This window comes from Orycteropus afer, unplaced genomic scaffold (assembly GCF_000298275.1).
Source record: "Orycteropus afer afer isolate SDZICR_OR568_19922 unplaced genomic scaffold, OryAfe1.0 scaffold00053, whole genome shotgun sequence".
Taxonomy (NCBI): Eukaryota; Metazoa; Chordata; class Mammalia; order Tubulidentata; family Orycteropodidae; genus Orycteropus; species Orycteropus afer.
In genome coordinates this window covers 7,247,208-7,264,006 of record NW_006921640.1, presented here as the reverse complement: position 1 = coordinate 7,264,006, position 16,799 = coordinate 7,247,208, and the positions used below count along the sequence as shown (strand labels likewise).

Sequence of the window (16,799 nt, the reverse complement as noted above, 5' to 3'; positions counted from 1 at the left end):
GCCACAATTTCTGTACAGCTTGAGCAACCTTATTTCGTTTTCTAGGGAAATTACATTTAACACTGGAAATTTACATTTGACTAGAAAAAAAAATGTATGCAGACGTCAAGTATTATAAGGAACAACACAGAGTTTTATTAGACAGGTGAATGTGTGGTACCTTCTGCACTACTCCAGTCCTTCAAGTTAGTTTAGCATGAAAAGTTAAGGGCACATACCCCGGGTTAGAATCCTGGATATTCCATATACCAATAGTGTGACTTTGGTCAATGTCTTATCCTCTCTGAGCCTCAATTTCAGTAAAATTGGGATGACAATAATAGTTTAACTCTTAAGGAAGGTAACCCAGTGTCATCAAATTCATTCCAACTCATGGCAACCCCATGTGTTACAGAGTAGAGCTGCTCCATATGGTTTTCTTAGCTGTAATCTTTATGAAAGGAAATCATCAGGCCTTTCTTCCATAGTATTGCTGTGTGGGTTCAAATTGCCAACCTTCAGATCAGTTGTTGTTGTTGTTGTTATGTGCCGTCGAGCCAAACCCGACTCATAGCGACCCCTTCTTGGGTTTCCGAGGCAGTAGCACATGGAAGTAGGATTGCCCAACCTTCCTTCCGAGGAGTCAAGCACAAACTGCCACCTGGGACCTTCTTTATAGCAGTTGAGAGAATTAAATAAAATCTGATATATGTATAGTTCTTAGCAGGTTACCAGACAATAGTGAGTGCTTATTAAACAGCAGCTCTCAGTAATAACAAAGATGGTATAAAAATTTTCAGCTTTCTTTGTTAAGTTTCTAATTGAAAATTCCCTTTCATTGTTAGGAAACGCACAAGCACCTGCAATTATCTAAGGAAAGACAGAGACACAGAGATCTGATGGGAACTGAATTCAGACTCACATGAGATATTTAATTCCACTGGGAATGCTGTCATCCAGGAAGACAGACTGAATAAGCTTCTGGTAAGTGTTGCTCAGAACCCTTCTGGTCCGTGACTCCAATTTTTCATCTGGAATCAATAGAGATGTATTACCTGGGATGTACATGGCAGGGGTCAAGTACTAGGTCTCCACAGGAAAAGTCTGCTGAATATTACAAAGAAAGAAAGAAAATGAAAAGCCAATAGTACAAGGATAGTAACACTAGAGGTAACTGCTCATCAGAGACAGAAATCATTGATTCTGAGAGCCTCACAGGGAACCAGCCTGCCCTGAATCTCCTTGTCACAGAAGTCATCATATGCTTTGCCATGGGATTTTAGCCCTTTCTACATTCTTCTCACTTGTGATCATAAAAAGAAGAAGAAAATACAAGGATACCATATAAATATCCATCAAAAGAAAAAAAAAAAAAACACAAAATCAGTTTCACTGTCTTTGTTTGAATTAGAAAGAGGTTCCCTTGATAACAGTTCTCCTACCCAGAGAATCCTGAAAACAAACTGTCAAATTACGTATCTCTGCAGAGACTATGAGATTTTTTTCCAGACCAAGTGCATTTGAAGATGTTTCGTGCTGCATCAGAATTTCACCTTCTCTTTCTTTAAACATGTTAGCACATTTGGAAAAGAGCAGAGCCACGTCAAAACATCCTATAGAGCAGTTTCATGACACTCACATTCCTTAAGAGCACTTTGCTCCATGGAGGGAAATGCTCGGAACCGTTGGTCTCCATCTGACCGTCTTCTTTTTTTGATTGGTTCTTTAAATAAATCATCATCAACTAGAGGTAAACAAAGGTTATAAAAATTATAGGTCTTGGTTCACGGTGTATTTGTGTCAACCTCTATCAACACACAAGGCCAAAGGGTGTAAGAGGTCCCCTCTCAACTCTGTGTGTCCATAAACTTAATTTCAAAAGCAGGCACAGTTGGGTCAGTTCAGTTTGCTTTCTACTTCCCAGAGTCACAGTATATTTTGCATCTAGTTCCAAAGTGCAAAGTCCAACATATCTCCCCAGATGAAAGGTTTCCATTTGGACGTCCTCAGAAGCCAAAGTGGCTGGACATTCTTTGCCAAATGCCAAGTTTTAGGAAATCAAACAACTGTGTTGAGTGAAGCTCAAGAAAGAACAAAGTGTGGGGTGAGAAAAGGCATAGTTCACCTCAAGAGAGGCCTCTGGGAGGTCTTTTCAAAGTAGAAAATAAATTGAACAGAAGCAGACTGCAGAGGAAAGAATGGACCATATGACCAGGGCTAATCACTTCATCTCCTTGAGTCTCAGGTTTTTTCAATCTGTATAATTAGATAAAATATAAGTAATATAAGAGTGTTGGAGGGTGCTCTACCACATGGTTCCACTTCAGAGACTAAATATGGAGGCATTTTCCACATAGAGACATTAGCAGCATAGGCAAGAATAGCAACCACTATAAAGCAGAACCTGGAGTTCTGCAGAGATTCATTGACTCAAGCCATTTCCCTTGGGTATGCAAGTGAAGAATTAGTAGGGCCCATAATCCTAAGAGGGAGCTCTGGTGGTGTAGTGCCTAAGGCATTTGACTGCTAACCAGAAGGCTGGCAGTTCAAACCCACCAGCCACTCCTCAGAAGAAAGGTTGGGCAATTGACTTCTGTAGAGATACTGCCTCAGAAACCCAAAGAGGGGTCGCTATGAGTCAGATCTGACTTGATGGCAGTGGGTTTCGTTTTATTTTTTTAAAATAATCATAAGGAAGTGTATAACCAAAAGGCTGCATTTTGGTTAGTTAACAACAGCAACACCCTTGGTGGTGTCCACCTGTTTAGAAAGGGATAACAGGTGGGTTCTTGGGGTGAAAGTTGTTGGAAATTTTCCCAAGCCAGTACCCCTGGTGGTGATTTGTGCCTTAGGTATTGGAGGTGAGTAAAGTGAAGAATTGATTCCCAAGAGTTATAACACTCTAAACTCATACAAGACCATGAGATCCTAAAACTGAGTGTAGCACTGGGAGGTCATCTTTCCTAAAGAACCACAGAAAAGTAGCTTCCCTTGGACACCCAAGATGGAAGCCTGAGAAGAAGGCCCAGCCTCCACCACTGGCCTCCACATGTGGGCCTCCAAAATAGCTCAGGCAGCCTTCCTTTCTGTTCAGCTTTGCATCTTCTAGCACAACATCTGCTGTGTTCTGGAGCCAGTTCACATCCCATGGTGTACTCTACTGCAAAACCATACTGCTTACCAAAGCTTGAATCTCTGCCACCTCTTGCTCAGGCAATGACAGGGAGTTGAAAGAGCTTGTACTTCCGACTTCCCATCTCACACATTCTAACTTCATTCTTAGAGCTCAACTCTAAGAGTTCATCCTGGCTCAGATTAAGGACTGCGTTATAAATAAATACCAAGTGATTGCTGGCTCAGTGGCTAGAGGTGGAGAGGAAGAAGCAGAGAAGAAAAGAGCATGCTACAGAGGTGCCTAGGCCAGTAATAGGCTAAAGATTACCTGAGTCTGTTCTAAAAGGCAGCTCAGAATTCCAAGATACTTTCATGACCTCGCAGTAGGACCCTGATCTCTACTTTGTAACTCAAAAACTCTTGTATAAACAATGTTTGCATAGTATCTTAGCCATACGTATGGCATAAGAGATAAATGTGTATATACCATGGTCCTCAGTTTCAACTCTGATAAGAGATTGGAAGCTTATTTCTCAACTAAAACGAAGGCTACAAGTCAGACAAAATAGCAGGGTTTAAAAGTTTGTCTTCAATTTTTAAAATAAAAAACCACCTGGAAAGGAGAAAATATTTTGTCTTGTTTTATGCCATTTAAGCATAGTATTTTTACATTAAGTTGTAAATGGAATAACTGGACCACATAGCTTATTATTCCCTTTAATTAGTTGCTCAAGTATTTCCTTACTTTTTCTAGCATTTTACTCTGAATTATCCAAGCAAAGAGCAGTAGGAATAAGTGGAGACAGTACAGAAACATAGACCTTAGTCTTTGACTAGGAGCTCTGGTGGGCCTAGTGCCTAAGGCATTTGACTGCTAACCAGAAGGCTGGTGGTTCAAACCCAACAGCCACTCCTTGGGCTGTTAGGCAGACTGGGCAATCTACCTCCATAGTGATACTGCCCTGGAAACCCAAGGAGGGGTCACTATGAGTTGGACCTGACTCTAGGGCAGTGAGTTTGGTTTTGGTTTTGGTTAGTCTTTGACTGCTGTTGCTCCCTGTTGCCACAAGGTGTCACTCTTGAAAACTCATCCCAAACAACCCTGAGGCTATGATGGTTCATTGCTGATCTGTGCCTTTGCCAAAGATTGCCATAAATCCTCCAAGCAGAACAATCCCATCACTTTAGGGCTAAACACAACCAAGGATGCTCCAAGGTTGCAGCTTTTTCAGTTTGCATGCCCAGCCATGTCTCAGATGCTAGCCACTGCCTACCTCACTGATCCAGAAACACTGCTTCTCTCATCCCAAGGGAGTCAGGAAACATTTCTCTTCAATTCTCAAAACACAAAGGATATGCTACACAAAGGATATGTGTTTTCTGCATAGAGGGGCTGCTTCCCTAACATCTTCCTAGGGAAGCCTCCCTCGCTGGCTCCAGGGTCCTTACACCCAGCCTTCTGAGGGAGTGAGGCCACTCTGACTTCATGTAATTCATGTTTCAGGGAGATATTCCAACATGCCTATTGCTACCTCTCTCAGGAAAGCCACATGAAATGATTTCAGGGGCCTTATCTTTCCCACTCTAAGAGAAGATATCCTCAAGAGTTCAAGGTGATTTTCTGGAACCTTTAAAACAAATAGTCTGTTAATTTAATCACTAGTAGGATAGTCTACTACATTATAAATGAGTGATTTTAATTTATGTTCAAATAATTAGTATTTATTCATTATTGAGACTTGTCATGAGACAGTGGTTTCTGGATAAAGAGCAAGGAACAACAACTATGGTTAAATCAGCCTCACCTCATTTGTCCTTCATCATATAACAGAAATTGATTCTTATTTACTCCAACAAGTGTTACCTGGTGGCTCCTGACTCATAAAATCATCCATTTCTGCCACTTCTTACTAGGTGAACTCTTGCTTTTGTCTGCTTAGAAGAATCAGCCTGAAAGTACATACAAAGTACAAGAGAGAGTGGGGGGGGGGGAGCAGCAACAATTGAAAATACCAAAAACAAAAACAAAGAAAATATGCAAATCTTTTATGCTTTCTTCTCCAACTAGACTCCAAACTCCTAAAAGTTAATAACCATTCAAACATCTTTGAATTATTCAATTATGACAAAAGACCAATGTTTGACCATTAGTTTTCAATAATACTTGTCTCTATAGAAGTTTAAACTGAGATTGCCTGAGATTGTTAAGGTAACTGACTCTGAAATGAGAATCAGCCTCTGGTGATCTGAAACATGAAGATGAAGTTGTATAGCTTTGCTTATTTGGGTGACATCAATGCCTTAGTCAGACAAACCTTGAACCCCTGTGCCAGTAATACTTAGTCCCAGCAAGAATCTGGGAACAATACATATCCTTAGGGTTCCTTGGAGTTGTTTTAGGGTCTGCTGGGGGGTCAAGAGAGAGCCAGGAGCTTAATTCTCTGTATCTTTCTCCCCACCAACAACCTCACTTCCACCAGGAGGACTCTCCTACTGAGGGCTACAGGCAGCACTGCAGCATGGGGTCCCCGCAGGGAGGAGAGAGAGGCACGTCAGAATTGTCAGCTCCTGCCCGTCTCCAGCCCACAGGCAGACAGACTGTGGATTGTGAGGGAGAGCTAGACCCTCAGAGGATCAGAACAGAGGACATTACACAGATCATGTGACAGTATGCTATCCTGGAGTTTCTCTGTCTCCAATCACAGAAGAGAAGAATTTGGGGAGCACAAACAGGGTGCATCAGAAATGCTCCCCAAGTTCTTCTCTTCTGTGATGTTTCTGTTAGATCACTCAGCCGTGTATTTCAAAAGCAGAGAGTTACCAGCCCTTCTGAAATATGCAAAATCCCACCTGATCTATCAACCTCAACTATATGCAAAGACCGTTAGTTTGGGAGGCTGTGCCCCATTTGCATATTATCCTCAAATTAAAATGACGACTCATCAGTTGAAACAGCCTCTTACTCTTTGTTTGCCTTGTAGGTATTAACTGACTAAATGGATTTTGCTGTTGGTGATTGTTGGTTGAATATAGTGTCAACCTCTAGTATGTGCAAGGTCTTGAGCCTTAGGTAGAGTTCCTTACCCCACTCTCAGATCATCCCAAACTACTTACTGTTCTCCAAGGTAAGGTATTCTGTTGAGCTTCCATTTGTTCTAGCATATGTTGTTCTTTCTGGGTGAAGTGCCCTTGTCTCTTCCTTCTGGTTAATGCTTACTCATTTTTCAAAGTCCTCTTTGAGTATGTCCGCAGTGCAACCATGCTGATTCCCAAATTCAATATTGATCATTTTCCAGAAGGAAGGTTGGGCAATCTACTTCTGTAGTCATATCACCTCAGAAACCTGCACTGTGCACATCTCAGTTGTGATGCTTCCTATGCTCTGTTCAGGTATCTTCTTCCTCACCAGGCTATGAACTAATTGAGACCGGGGGCTGCTTTTCTTTTTTTTTTTTTTTCTTTCATCTTTGAATTTCTAGCAACAAGTGCAATGACTGACAATAAATATTTAATTAGTGAATAGATAAGATAAGGAATAAGAAGCTTTTAAAAAAATTATTGTGATTTAGGTTAAAGTTTACAGAGCAAATTCATTTTCCATACATCAATTCATAAATATTTTGTTTCATGACCTTGACTGCAGCCCCTACAATGTAACAGCTCTCTTCCCGCTCCTTGCCTGTAGTTACCTCTTCCCTGTGTCCTTCTTTCCTATGCACTCCTGCCTCCTGACCTATCTTCCTGTGCAAATATTGTCCTTCTGCTCTACCATGATTGATTGTTCTAAGGAGTGTATTTACCTGGTGTGAATTCACCCTATATGCCTGTCTATTGTTTGGATGGAAGCCACGGGAATAAATTAAATTCCAAGCCTAAGTAGGAAGGTTTTGATGATATTCCACACCAAACAATGTTTAAAAAACAAATTAGTTGTGACATGATTTGAGTCTTGGCTTAAAGAGAAAAACAGAGATTAGGAACAAATAGACAAGTATGCATAAAAACACGCTGCTGTCGAGTCAGGTCTGATTCATACCGACCCCTCCTTGGGTTTCTGAGGTGATATGACTACAGAAGTAGATTGCCCAACCTTCCTTTTGGGGAGTGGCTGGTTCAAACCAGCAGCCTTCTGGTTAGCAGTCAGATGCCTTAGGCACTACACCACCAGAGCTCCCAAGTATGCATATGGAGTGCATTAATAGTGAGGATTGCTCCATAAGCATTGTGAATGTTTACCTCAGGGAAGGAAAGACATGGGCAGAGGCAGAAGATATGAAGAGGACTTCATAGTAGTCTTCAAATACATGACCTTAGAGTTGTAATGTAAAAGAGTGATGATATAAGTTTCTATAATCCCAAGAGGGTAAAATTAGCTCCAGCATAGTGGCTAAAGCACTTGACTGCTAACCAGAAGGCTGGCAGTTCAAACCCACCAGCCACTCCTCAGAAGGAAGGTTGGGCAATCCTACTTCCGTAGTGATACTGCCTCGGAAACCCAAGGAGGGGTCGCTATGAGTCGGGGCCGACTCGATGGCACATAACAACAACAACAACAAAAGTGGATGGTACAAGAATGCACAGTTTGGATGAACATTCTCTAATCACTAAGTTGTACAAAATGAAACGAGCTCCCTTAAACAGTAATGAGTGTTCTGCCACTAGAGGTGTCTGAACATACCAGTATATACTGGTATGACCATTGTAATAATGGCTTTGAACTATATGACCTTTAAAACTTCTTCAAATTCTGAGCTTCTTATTTGAAAAGTTCATCAGTAAACAAGTAGTGGTAGTGTTATCTATGAAGTCATTAAATTTATGAGAGATACAAGCAATTTATGGTTTGAAATGCTCAGTTAGAAAAGCTAAAGCAATCAAAACCTAGGTGATCTAGGAGAAAAAGGGTTAGATAAGTTCTAACAAGGACAAGCATACTGTCCTTATAGAAGCAGCAATCAAATCAAATGCTGTATATCATCGGGAAAATCTGCTGCAAAAGACCTCTTTTAAGTTTTAAAAAGAAAAGGTATCATTTTGGTGACTAAGATGTACCTGACCCAAGCCACGGTCTTTTGAATTGCCTCATACTCATGCAAAAACTGGACAATGAAAAGACAGAAGAATTGATGCATTCAAACTGAGGTGTTAATGAAGACCCTGGATTGCCACAAGAACAAACAAATCTGTGTTGGAGGAAATACAATCTGAATGTCCCCTAGAAGTGAGGATGGCAAGACTGTGACACATTTACTTTGGCCATGTCATCCGGAAAGTCCAATTGACAGAAAAGGACATCATATTTAGTAAAGCAGGGGGGTTAGCAAAAATGAGGGAAACCCTCAGCGAGATAGATTGATAACAACAGCCACTAAAAATACCAATGATTATGAAGATGGCATAGGACGGAGCAAGATTTTGTTCTGTTATATATAAGGCTGCAATGAGTCAGAGCCAGCTCAATGGCATCTAACGACACAACATACGGTAATATCTGTCAGTATTTGTAGAAGCAGAACTAAGAATTACTCCTAGGAAAGAGCTCTGTTGTATTCTGAAGACAGCAACTCCATAGAACCATTGTCACAACAAAATGTTAGACATCCTATCACATAGTGAACACTGAAAACAAAACTAAATGTATGCTCCTACCAGATGACAAATCCACTGTAGAACTCCAGGACAACTTGTGTTCTGACAGTCAAATTTTAGGACGAAATGATGGAGCCAGATAAAGCCCAAAAGACCAAGCTGATGAGCATTACCAGTCTAGGAAGACTAAAATTTAAGCCCTTTCATCTGAGAGAGAAGAGGATGAAAGTAAAAATATCAAAGTGCTTGGAATTTAGAGCACAAGCACACATGTTTAATAAATTGCAGAATGTGGGTAGCAGTCTTTGCTTCTTTCAGGATCACAGCAACCTCAGATTCATCTGACTTCACTTACCATATCAACAGTACACTATGGCCAGCCCCACTGTAATGGTACCTAAAATAATTTGTGGCCCCCAACTGAAAGGTGGAACAACTGGAAATTACTATTTGAGAGATGGTTGTGGTAGATTAGGCTTTCGTTTGCCAGTGTTCAAGGACTGGTAGAAAGGGATCATTGGATTGACACACTGAGACACTGGAAAATGGAAAGGGATCATTTACCAAAAGGCTAAGAAGGGAGAATAAAACAAAGGCCAAGCACTTAAAAAAGAAAACCTATAAACAAATATATAAATTAATAGAGATTGTAGCAAGGTAAAAGAACCCAAGTGGCACAATGGCTAAGCACTCAGCTGCTAACTGAAAGGTTTGTGGTTCAAACCCACCAGCTGCTCTGTGGGAGAAAGATGTAACAGTCTTCTCTGTGAAGATAACAGCCTTGGAAACCCTATGGGGCACTTCTACTCTGGCCTATAGTGTCACTATGACTTGGAATTAACTTGACAGCAATGAGTTTGATTTGGTTTTTGATTGTATGGTATACAACCTGTAGCCGTCGAGTCAATTCCAACTCATGGGACCCATGTGTTACACAGTAACACATAAGCGTCATAAGGTTTTCTTAGCTGAAGTCTTTACAGAAACAGATCATCAGGGCTTTCTGCCGCAGCACTGTTGGGTTGAAAATGTCAACCTTCAGGTTAGGAGACAAGCACAAACTATTTGCACAACCCAGGGATAGTCACTGAATTAAACTAAATGATGCTATGGGAAAGGCATTAGGTTGGCAATCAGGTGTGGCACATTCTAGTTTGGGCTCTGCTCCAACTAGCATAGAACTTAGGACAAGTCATTTTATTACTCTAGGCCTCAGTTTTCCATCTGTAAATGAAAGATTGAACGAGGTGCTTTTTTTTTTTTTTTTTTAAGTGCTAATGTTCTCTTTTTTATCTGTGTTCTAAAAGGATTAAAAGTCTCACTTTGAAATGCCATTAAAACCAAGAATGTACCAATGATTACCAAAACCAAACTCACTGCTGTCAAATCAAATACTACTCATAGCGACCCCTCCTTGGATTTCCGAGGTGGTATCACTAGGGAAGTAGATTGCTCAACCTTCTTTCTGAGGAGTGGCTGGTGGGTTTGAACCTCCAGCCTTCTGATTAGCAGTCAAATGCCTTAGGCACTACATCACCAGAACTCCCATACCAATGATTAGGGTCCTATGTAATTAAAAGCAATACAATTGAGACTACTGTAACTTCAGGTTGATTTTCTTAAGGAGAAAATGACCCATCTGAGCATAGTTCTTCCACAAGTTATGTAGTAGGCCCCCTTTTCCCTAAGGGAGGCAGTAATGATGGCGTATATTGTAACAATTTGTTTTCTGAGAGAAGCAGTTAAAAATAGTCAAAATTTATTGCTTGGACAGGCAAGGTTTTGTATGTGTCATTTATTTCATCTGTTGTATTTCGACTGTGTGGTAAGGCCTTAATTTTAAGTTTGAATACATATTTATATTCATGTGCACTGAGCCTAAAAATAGCATCATTGAAATGAAACCCTCTACATGTTTAGCTAGATAAGGGAAGGCTGCACAGAACTGGTTTCCTGTTAAATAATTGTGACTTTTGACAATTATTCTTGTTTCTTGCACTCTCCCACTCTTCAGTTTGTGTTAACTCTTCTTGTTTTTTTTTTTTCTTAAAATAACAGAGGTGACACAAATGCATTTGTTGTTTCTATACTAGACTAGCTGCATGTATTGCAATCAAATAAAGAATGACAGAACCTCCCCCATCCACATCCACACACACACACACACACACACAGAAAGAATGAACCCTTTATATTACAGACACAAATACTAAGGCCCAAAGAGGGGAAGGGACTTGTCCAAAGTCACATAGTAAAGGAGTAGCAATAAGGCCCAAACTCAGGTTTCCTGACTCCATGAAGGTCAGTGGTTCAAGCCCCACCAGCTGCTCTGTGGGAGGAAAATAAGGTAACCTTCTTCCATAAAGACTTTGGAAACCCAATGGGAGTTGCTATGAGTCAGAATGTACTCAATGGCAATGTGTTTGGGTTTTTTTGGGGGGTGTTGTGGAGCTGGGGAGTGAGCGGAGCGGGGAGCAGTGCTCTCAAATGAGGGGCTCTCTCAAATGCATGATAAAGACACTTCTTGGAAATGAAGGCTGTTGAGTGGGAGGGAAAATAGCAATTCAATGAAATTTTACTTTCAGGACACAAAATTAAGTTGTGTTTAATTAAGAGTTTGTGCTTGCAAATTCTTCAATACCCTCAGAAGAAAACAAAAAACAAAACTGAAAGCAAAACAGAATCAGGGTAGTACACATTCACCACAATTCTTGAATCTGATGCAGAATTGAATGTGTTTGTTAAATATTCTAAATGTTCTGTTTTTTTCCCCAAGCTCTTCTCATTTAGTCAGACTCTCACCTCAGCCTATCTTACCTCACACCATTAATTCTTCCCAATATTATTCTCATTTTCTTTTCATTTACTCCCCAAAAGTAGCTCTAATAGAAAAAAACAAGATGCTCAAATTAGCAAAATTTCTGTAAAGGGTATTTTGATCACTGGCATTGGTTTATTTCCTACTTTTAATAAATGTGGAAAGTTGGCATATAGGAAGTACTGAAATATTTGTTGAATCAATAAAGTATATCTTTTAGATATACAAGGCACTCTGATAGTGTAGTGGTTAAGGCATTTGGCTATCAACCAAAAGGTTGGTAGTTTGAACTCACCAACTGCTCTGTGGAAGAAAGATGAGAGATTCTGCTTCCATAAAGATTTAGTCTTGGAAACCCAATGGGAGTTGCTCTGGGTCAGAGTCAACTTGACGGCAATGAGTTTGGTTTTCGTTTTTTCAGATCTATATTAGATGGTAGGATTAAACATCTTTACAAATATTTATTTTTAGAATTTGGTGAAGGCAGTTAAACTAGCACTAGAAATTAGTGCTAGTATTCACCAAGACCAAGTCTACTTAGTTTTTGGGGAACAGATGCCACTTTAACTGTTATACTGACTTCTATTGTTGTCCCTGTTTTCCCACCTCCCCAAGGACTCTACCATCATCCTTAAAGAGTCTTTGGTAAAATTTCACTCCCTCCAACTACAGGTAAGCTGAAGAATGAAACGGGAAGAAGGAAGAGACTCTTAACAAAATAATGAAATGTTAATGACATTTAGGATTTCCTTTCATTTTAAATTTCAGGTGTAGGTTTAAGTATCTTAGGTCTTGGCAACATTTTATAACCATCTTATTGGGCGTTGCACTGTTCTTCCAAACTAGGTATGTCCAAATTCCAAAGAAACAATTTAAACACATTAGTTCAAGCAATAGGTAAAATTAAGGCCTTAAAACCCCCAAGGAAAAGACATCTTGGGGGGCAGGAGTGCATGGGAGGGAAGGACAAAGAGAAGGGGTGGCTGTGGAGAGGAAATGGGAGGGAAGCTGTTGCACTGTGGGAAATTGCAATCAATGTCATGAGACAAAGTATATGTGAGCTGCTGTATGGAAAGTGAATTTGCTCTGTAAACTTTCACCCGAATCACAATAAAAATTAAAAAAAGAAAAATAAAAACTCCCAAGGAAAAAGGGAGTTTTTCAGCATCAACACATCTGCTTATGTGTTCAACATCAGAAGCATGGCCTCCAAAGTCAGGCACAGTAGGTGAAACATATGGCTAATGTGATTTTCTGCATTCTGCTCCCTAGATAAGTACTAGTTGCCATTGAGTCAATTCTGACTTATGATAACCCCATGTGTTTCAAAGTAGAATTGTGTTCCACAGGGTTTAAAATGGCTATGATCCATCAGGAATCGATTGTCCGGCCTTTCTTCTGAGGCACGTCTGGGTGTATCTGAACAATAAACCTTTCGGTTAGCAGCCAAGCTCTTAACCGTTGCACTACTCAGGGACTTCCCCAGGTGAGTAGGGAAGTATAAATAGCAGATATTTTCATAAAGCACTTATCACAAATAATTTGAATCTGTCATATTGCTCCCTCAAGCTTGCCAAAGCTAATGAGACATAATATGACATATCTCTCCTTATCAGAAATAATAGCCTCGCACAACAATGCCTGCAATAACTGTTCTCTTCTAGGAGGAACTATTAGTGTCTTGTTCATTACCACAATGATAAGTAAAATTCAAAGTAAAACCTGATTCTCCACATTTCTAGTCAATTGCCCTTTCTTGCTGTTGTTGGCTGCTATCAGGTTGGCTCCCTGACTTATGGTGACCCTATACACAATGGGATTGGACCATTGTGATTCACAGGGTTTTCACTGGCTGACTTTTTTGGAAGTAAATTGCCAGGTATTTCTTCCTGGTCTGTCTTAGTCTGAAAGCTCAGAGACTGCTGCCCTTTAGACAGCTTTAACATTCACTTAAATGAACAAACAGGAAAGTAAAAGTCACTTTCCCTCCAAATATAACTTACTTTAAGGGGAGAAAAGGCAAATCTCCCATGCAGAAAAACTCCAAATAATTTATGTAGATCCTTCACCCTTAAAGGAGGTGGAGCATAACTTCCTACTCCTTAAGTGCAGGATTTGCATAGTCCCTTCATTCCAAAGAATACAGTGTGGAAAATGGGGGGAAAAGAGAGTAACTTTACAAAAGAGATCCCTGACAAACACTACCTTAGCCAGGTGATCAAAGTAAATATTAACAGTCATAAATCAAGTTAATAGAATGTACCCTTGATATGATATGATGAAAATGGAACTTTAACTCTGTGGTCTTCCTTCCCCAAACTCATAACCCCAGTCTGATCATAAGATGAGAAAAACATCAGACAAATTCCCATAGAGGGACATCCAACAAAATACTTGGTCAGTACTCCTCAAAACTGTTAAGATCTTCAAAATCAAGGAAAGTCTGAGAAACTGTCACAGCTCAGAGGACCCTCAGGATATATGAAAGCTAACTATAATATGGTAACATCCAGATGGAATCCTAGGACAGAAAAGGACATTAGGTAAAAATGAAGGAAATCTGAATAAACTATGGACTTTAGTTAATGACAACATACCAATACCCTGAGACCAGAAAAACTTGTGCCAACGATTCCGAAAGGAATTTCAACAGGAGATCCTGATAAGAGTGGGAGAAAAATGTGGAACAAGCTCAAAATATTAAAAAAAGATTGGCTTTATTGGTCTGATAGAGACTGGTGGAACCCCCAAGGGTCCTTGGTCACCCTTCAAGCCAGGAACTGAACTTATCCAGTGGCTCAGCTTTCAGTCAAACAACACACTGGCCTCAGAGGTAAACAAAAACACCAGGAAGGTATGTACTTCTTAGAACAACCAAACATAAGAGACTAAAAGGGCAGCATTTGCCCAGGATAAACTCAGAAGGCCAGAATGAACAGGAAAGAAGGGTAAAGGGAAATGGTGACTACAGTGAGGAAGTGGGAAGAATGCTGTTACATTGTGGAGATTGTAATCAATGTCACCAAACTAAATGTACATGAACTGCTGAATGGAAAACAAACCTACTCTATAAACTTTCACCCAAATCACAATAAAACTTAGCAATAAAAAAAATAATAAGAAGAATGTATCAATGCTGTTTTCTTACTTGTAACAAACATACCACACTGAAGTAGGAAGTCAAAAATAGGAGAAATCAGCCACTGAGTATAAGGGTACTCTCATGTACTACCTTCTCAATTTTTCAGTAAATCTAAAATTGATAAAGTCTAGTCTTTTTGTTGTTGTTGTTAAATCAACTACAAATTGATAAATAAATAAGTGAAAACTCACCTGGTGTCACTGAACAGAAAAACCCACTTTCCTGCTTCAGTTTCAGGACTCCACAAAGGAAATGGCAGCAGCAGATTTGGCTTGGTATAGATATTTGGAACCAGCTGGGGTATATAGCACTTCCTGGCCAGAGTAGCAAAGGTACACTTCCACAAGCAGAAGTGAAACTGATCTGCCAAAAGAGGACTGCTTATAACAATCTCCTTACTTACATATTGATTGGTACTATTTCCTGCTTTTATTCAAACTTAAATTATACATAAATTGGGGATCTTACATCATTCTCTGCTCTTCCTACAAGCGAGCAGGTATTAGTCATTTTTTCTTTTCAAATATATCATAGAACCCTTTTTGAAGGTAAAAGCTGTTCAGATGGGGAAAATGCCCTAGTATCAACAGAGACAAAATACTGGTTCCCAGATACCCAAATATAAGACAGGACTAGTGGTGTAGTGCCTAAGGCATTTGACTGCTAACCAGAAGGCTGCGGTTCAAAGCCACTAGCTACTCCTCAGAAGGAAGACTGGGCAATCTACTTCTGTAGAGATTAAAAAAAAAAAAAAAAAAGAAACCTCACTGCCTCAAGTTGATTCAAACCACCAGCCTTCTGGTTAGCAGTCAGATGCCTTAGGCACTAGCCACCAGAGCTCCCCATAATCCCATTTGGGAAGAGATTTTCTTTGTTACGTTAATGAGACAGGATTAGTGTAGGGTATGCATTTTAAAATATAAAAGAGATCAAACAAGCAAGTGGAAAAAGCAAAACTGGGCGAAGATTGATGTCAAGACACATAGAGATATATCTCCAAGGAATCACAAAACAAGCTATAGAGAAAGGGGCCTTCCCCCAGGACCCACAGAGAGAGAAAGCCTTTCCATAGAGCCAACATCCTGAATTCAGACTTCTAGACTCCTAAACTGTGAGAAAATAAATTTGCTTGTTAAAGCCATCCACTTGTGGTATTTCTATTATAGCAACACTAGAGAAGTAAGACAGTAACCCTAGACACAATTTTAATCCAAAATGAAGATACAGAAAGCAAAGAGTCAAAAGGTGGGAAATGTTGAAGATAACCATCTTGTGGTCTTAAAAATTGCTTTGAATTTTTGGGAAGATTATGAATCTCCTCTGTAAGAAAATCATAGAAATACAAAAACAAAGAAAATCAATGTGACTGCTGTCATTAATGTTGGATCATCTACTATCTATCTAGACAAAATCATATTTATACTTACATTCATGTCTCATGTGCTTAGCTCTCCCTCTACTGGTTGTTTCTTTGCTTTAGCAGTTAACCATATTCTTAAATAGAGGTAGAACTAAACTACCTTATAACTAAAATTAGTACTGAGGTGTTTTTTTTTTTTTTTTTTAATCTGCCTTAGGTTGGAAGCAAAGTAGGGCAATCTACTTCTGCAGTGATACTGTCTCAGAAACCCAAGGAGGGGTTGTTATGAGTCGGATCCAACTCCACAGCAGTGGGTTTGGTTTTTTGGTTTAGGTCTTTGTGGTGGTACCTGACATCTGCTATTAGACACGTAATGCTAGATCTGCTGGAAATTTGGTCGCTTTGCCAGGCCGAATTTCCACTGAATTCACTGACAACATTGAAGCAATTGAAAGAGAATGTTCAGAGTCCCACCATCACAGTCAAATACCAATCAGAATCTGTACTCATATGGTCTTTCAGTCTATTAATAAATGAGCTATCCATGCATCCAATTAAAGCCAATTCCTTGTGTACCAGATTTTTCTAGCACTTCTCTCTCTAAATCTATCAAATTTTCACTCTCCACTGGATTATTCCTATTGAAATACAAACTTGTTATTTACTCCATTTCAAAAGTAAATAAGCACTTCCTCTACTCCATTTCTCTGTACCTCATTATGGTAAAACTCCCTAAAAGAGTTGTCTAAACCCACTCAAATTCCTCTTTTCTCAATCTATCATAAACCTACTCCAGT

General features: G+C 39.8%; 1 protein-coding gene across 1 annotated transcript in view; it reads right to left on the bottom strand.

Annotated features, from left to right (window-relative positions):
* NUGGC (nuclear GTPase, germinal center associated) overlaps positions 1-4,988 on the bottom strand; it is an 81,603-nt gene extending 76,615 nt beyond the window's left edge. The window contains exons 1-3 of the mRNA XM_007938773.2: positions 4,958-4,988; positions 1,619-1,723; positions 902-1,010 (exon numbers count right to left, since the gene is read on the bottom strand). Coding sequence (XP_007936964.2) covers positions 902-1,010; positions 1,619-1,723; positions 4,958-4,988 — 245 coding nt within the window. The remainder of the gene's footprint in view (positions 1-901; positions 1,011-1,618; positions 1,724-4,957) is intronic.
* Between the last annotated feature and the right edge of the window lie 11,811 nt (positions 4,989-16,799).